General features: G+C 65.7%; 1 protein-coding gene across 1 annotated transcript in view; it reads left to right on the top strand.

Annotated features, from left to right (window-relative positions):
• Positions 1-3,998, top strand: part of CDHR4 (cadherin-related family member 4) — a 7,516-nt gene extending 3,518 nt beyond the window's left edge. The window contains exons 7-15 of the mRNA XM_014538997.1: positions 179-311; positions 580-783; positions 857-996; positions 1,233-1,383; positions 1,464-1,684; positions 1,915-2,054; positions 2,671-2,758; positions 2,917-2,947; positions 3,430-3,998. Of these exons, the coding sequence (XP_014394483.1) occupies positions 179-311; positions 580-783; positions 857-996; positions 1,233-1,383; positions 1,464-1,684; positions 1,915-2,054; positions 2,671-2,758; positions 2,917-2,947; positions 3,430-3,485 (1,164 nt within the window). The 3' untranslated portion in view covers positions 3,486-3,998. The remainder of the gene's footprint in view (positions 1-178; positions 312-579; positions 784-856; positions 997-1,232; positions 1,384-1,463; positions 1,685-1,914; positions 2,055-2,670; positions 2,759-2,916; positions 2,948-3,429) is intronic.
• The last annotated feature ends 6 nt before the right edge of the window (positions 3,999-4,004 follow it).

Genomic DNA, 4,004 nt, shown 5'->3' with positions numbered 1-4,004 from the left:
TGGAGGTGCCTGCCCGGCTCCCAGGCCCACGCGCTTGGGAAGGGGGGGGAGGAGGGTCTGGGAGAGCCAGGCCGCGGGGGTGAAGGACATGGGGGGAGCCTACCCACGTGGCAGCCTGGAAAACAGGGGTCGGCAGGGTATGTGGGTGCCCCGGCGAGGCAGCCCAGCGAGGCGCTAGCTCTCACAGCCGGCGGCCTCTCTCCGCCCCTCCGGGCAGGTGAATGCCTCCCTAGACTGCGACTCGCCTGGGGCCTGCCCTCAGCTCACGGCCTCCCTCCTGGTGCTGGACGGTGGTCAGCCCCCGATGAGCAGTGAGTGACCACCAGGCTGGGCGGTCGGGACAGGCGTGTTCTGCTCCCTGGTCCTGTTCTCAGGATGGGGTCATCTCTCCTCCCTCAAAACTGTAGGGCTGTTTGTCTCCATTTTGTAAGGGGGAGGCGCATATCTCTCCTCTCTTAGCGCTCCCTCCCACCAGACGCCTCTCTCTCCTTAGACACCCCCCCACCCCCCACCCCCCGCAGGGACAGGTCTCCCCCAGCCCTTCCCAGGCCGGCGCCCTGACTGCTTAATGGCCTCCAGCTGAGGTGCCAGTACTGGTGATGGTGACCCCGGTCAACGAGTTCTCCCCGACCTGTGTCCCCCGAACATTCCGGGTCCGCGAGGATGCAGGGCCCCGCACGCTGCTGGGCTCCGTGGTGGGCACGGACACGGACTACCCGCGCGGCGGCATTGAGTACCACACCCCCGGCGGGCCTGCCACCTTTGCTGTGGACCGGCTCAGCGGTACCTCCGCGCGGGCTGGGGTGCAGGGCGGAGGCAGAGCGGGCTGCAGGCTGAGCACGGTCACCCCTTCCAGGCGAGGTTCGCCTCCTGGGGCCGCTGGACTATGAGCAGCAGAGGCTGCACAGGCTCGCCGTCCTGGTGACCGACCACAGCCAAGGCCCCGGCCCGGCTCAGCCCCGCTCCGGCTCCTGCACCGTGGCCATTGAGGTGGAGGTGAGCGAGCCCCGAGGCCTTGGGGAGAACGAGAGGGTTCGGGTCTCCCTCTGACACCCTGAGTTTTCACTCTGTGCCTCAGTTTCTTCCACTGGTTGGCTGGCGGGGGGTGGAGGGGGACTTGTGGGGAAAGCTTTGTAGCCTGTTGCCTGATACCCAGGCTCTAGCTGTGGCGGGAGGAGGCTGAGGGCGGGCCGGGGGCTCTGGGGAGAGGTGACCTGGCCACCTGCCTGCAGGACGTGAATGACCACGCCCCCGAGTGCGAGCCCCCGTTCCAGGAACTCACCATCCACCCTTCCCCGGGCAGCGGCATGGAGGTGACCAAGCTGTCGTGTCGGGTGCCACAGGAGCCACAGCGCCAGGCCTTCTCCTACAGCCTCGTGGGAGGTGAGGCCCGGGGGCGCCAGGATGTGGGAGAGGAGCAGGCAAGGCCAGCAATGGTCCCCTCCACCTGCCACTGCTTTCAGGGAATAGTCAGGGCCGATTCCGCCTGCAAGGAGCCGCCCTGCTGCATGACGACCTCCTGTTGGGGGCCCCCCCGCCAAAGCAGCCCCAGACCTATGAGCTCTTGATCCGCGTGGCCGATGCAGGTCCCTCCACCCCCCACCTCAGCACCACAGCGACTGTCATTGTGCATCTGGTTCCCTGGAGGGCCAGCACCGTGGCCACCAGGCCAAGCAGAGCCACAGTGAGGGGGCCCCGGGCCCGTGCGGGTGGGAGAGAGGCTCTTGGTGGGTGAGGAGACCCAGTCTTCCGGGCGGAGCCTGGGGGAAGGCATTCCAGAGGGAACCGCTGGTGCACAGAGCAGGACCAGAGAGCAAATCTGGGGTGTGTGTGGGGGGGCCAAGCCTTGAGGGGCTCGAAGGCGGGTGACCAGGGCTTCGGGCAGGACAGGGTGCGGCTGTGCCCCCATTTCAGGTGCCTCCGGCGATGACGCCCCTGCTTGTGACCCGCACGGAGCCTTTCTGGCAGCCGGAGCCCTGGTTTGTGGTGCTGCTGACGGTGACCGGCGCCCTGCTCCTGGCCGTGGGCTGGCTCCTCTGCAGGCATCTCCGGGGGTAGGGTGCTCCCTGCCCCCAACCGCCCCCCCCCCGTCCGTGAATGGACCCCACTTGTGAGAGGCGGCTGCAGCCGAGATGTGATAACAAAGCCCACGGGGATGAGCAGACAGACTGCTAGTCAGGGAGCTGCCCTCCCTCCAGAGGTGGCAGTTAGAGGCACAGAGGCCAGGGAAGGAAGCTGTCGCCATCGCTGGTAGAGCCCAGGCTTGGCACGGGATGGGTGTGGCGGCCCAGGCCTGGCCTCCCGGTGTGTGTGCCTGGGGCACTGGCCCTATTCCTTACCCGGCCTCCACCGGAAACCTCGGAGTTTCTTGTGGGCACAGAGCTGAACCCAGGAGATGGTGGGGCAGCAATGTGGGCACTGCACACAGGCACAGGCTCTCCCCGACACGAAGGGCGCGTGAATGGCGCTGGCGCCTGGAGCCAGCAGGTCTGCCGCCCGCACGCTCGGCCCTTCCTCCTGGCCTTTTCGATGGGCCCAGGGGCTTCGGGCACCGAGCAAACCAGCCCAGGCTCTGCTGTTAAACAGGCCAGCCTGCTCCGCACACCACGGTGCCTGCAAATCCGTCACTTAACCTCGGGCTGAGGCCCAGAGTTCTTACTTTGTCTCCAGGATCCAGGAAACTGTGGGGTCCTCTGAGGGGTTCATGGAGGCGCCAAGGATGGAGACACCTGAGGCACCCGGCAGCATCATGAGACTGGTATGTTGACCCCCGTCCTGTGCAGGGGGGCACCGAGGCTGCTGGGAGCTCCCCCTGCCAACCCTGCCCCTCCCGATAGAGGGCCACCCTGAGGCAGGCTGCAGGCGGGCTCTGACCCGTGGACAGGTCCCACTCATGCGCCCTCGTTTTTCCCACAGCAACATTTTGATGGCAGAGCCCAGGACTCCCGTGAGCCCCCCTCTTCCCAACCCATTCCCCACCCGGACCCACATCCTCTCCTTTCCCCATCTCGGTATCTCCTCCTACCGCCAGGCACCCACCATCTACTCTTTCCCTGAACGGGGTCTGTTCTCATCCCCACTCACCTTTCAGCCAACGTTTGTCAAACACCCGTGGGCCCGGGAAATAGTGGACTCAGAGCTGCTCTGGTTCCTGCCCGTGGGGGCGGGGAGGGGAGGTGGAGAGGCTCCATGGTCACCCATGAACTGTGGCGGAGTAATCTGCCCTGGCTCAGGGGGCCTAGTGTCCAGTGTTGGGGACTCAAGGATGCTTCCTGCGCATTTGAGCTCCACCGCAAAGAATTTTCTGAGAAAGGGGGTGGGGGGGGCAGGTTGGATCCAGCAGAAGGGGGCTTCCCGCCCAGGGTCCTGGGGGAGGGACAGTGCTGCTGGGCCAGCAGTGTCTCCTCTCTGACCGCACCCCCCCCTCAGGGACAGGCCGAGAGTTCCTGTTCAACTCGCGCTCGGGAGCCTGGCGCTGGCTCTGAGGCCACGAAGCTGCCTCACTGCGTGGGAATTTCTTCACGTGACCCTGGGCTGTGTTTTCAAGTTGATTCAATAATAAACAAAATTACAAACAGTGAAGGCCCAGCCTTGTCACCCACCCGTGGGAGGAGCTCTGGGATCTGTGCTTCCTTGTTCTGCCCTGGAGACCGCCCGGCCTCGTGGGAACACAGGGCGTAGGAAGGTGCGTTTGGGGAAGGCGATGTCCAGTGCGCTCATGGCCCCGATTAAGGCTCTGCCGAGCCAGAGTCTGGTCCTGTGGGCGGGGGCTGTTCCCTCCAGGAGAGGAGGACGCTGGGGGCAGCTCGCCTGCTGTGGGGGAGGCTTTCCCGGGAGGGAGCGCAGCTTCCGCACTGACTAGAGACGGTGCCATGGATGGCCGTGCAGGGGTCCCTCTTCTGAGCGGTGGTTCCCATTTCTTCCTGATGTTTCGCCTGGTTCCTTGGCCCTCACCCCTCCCTGTGCTGAGCTGAGCTGCTGCACATGGCCAGGCGGCCTCGCTC

Source organism: Myotis brandtii, unplaced genomic scaffold (genome assembly GCF_000412655.1).
Source record: "Myotis brandtii unplaced genomic scaffold, ASM41265v1 scaffold207, whole genome shotgun sequence".
Taxonomy (NCBI): Eukaryota; Metazoa; Chordata; class Mammalia; order Chiroptera; family Vespertilionidae; genus Myotis; species Myotis brandtii.
The sequence above is the reverse complement of the archived record's forward strand: the minus strand, read 5'-3'. Positions and strand labels throughout refer to the sequence as shown.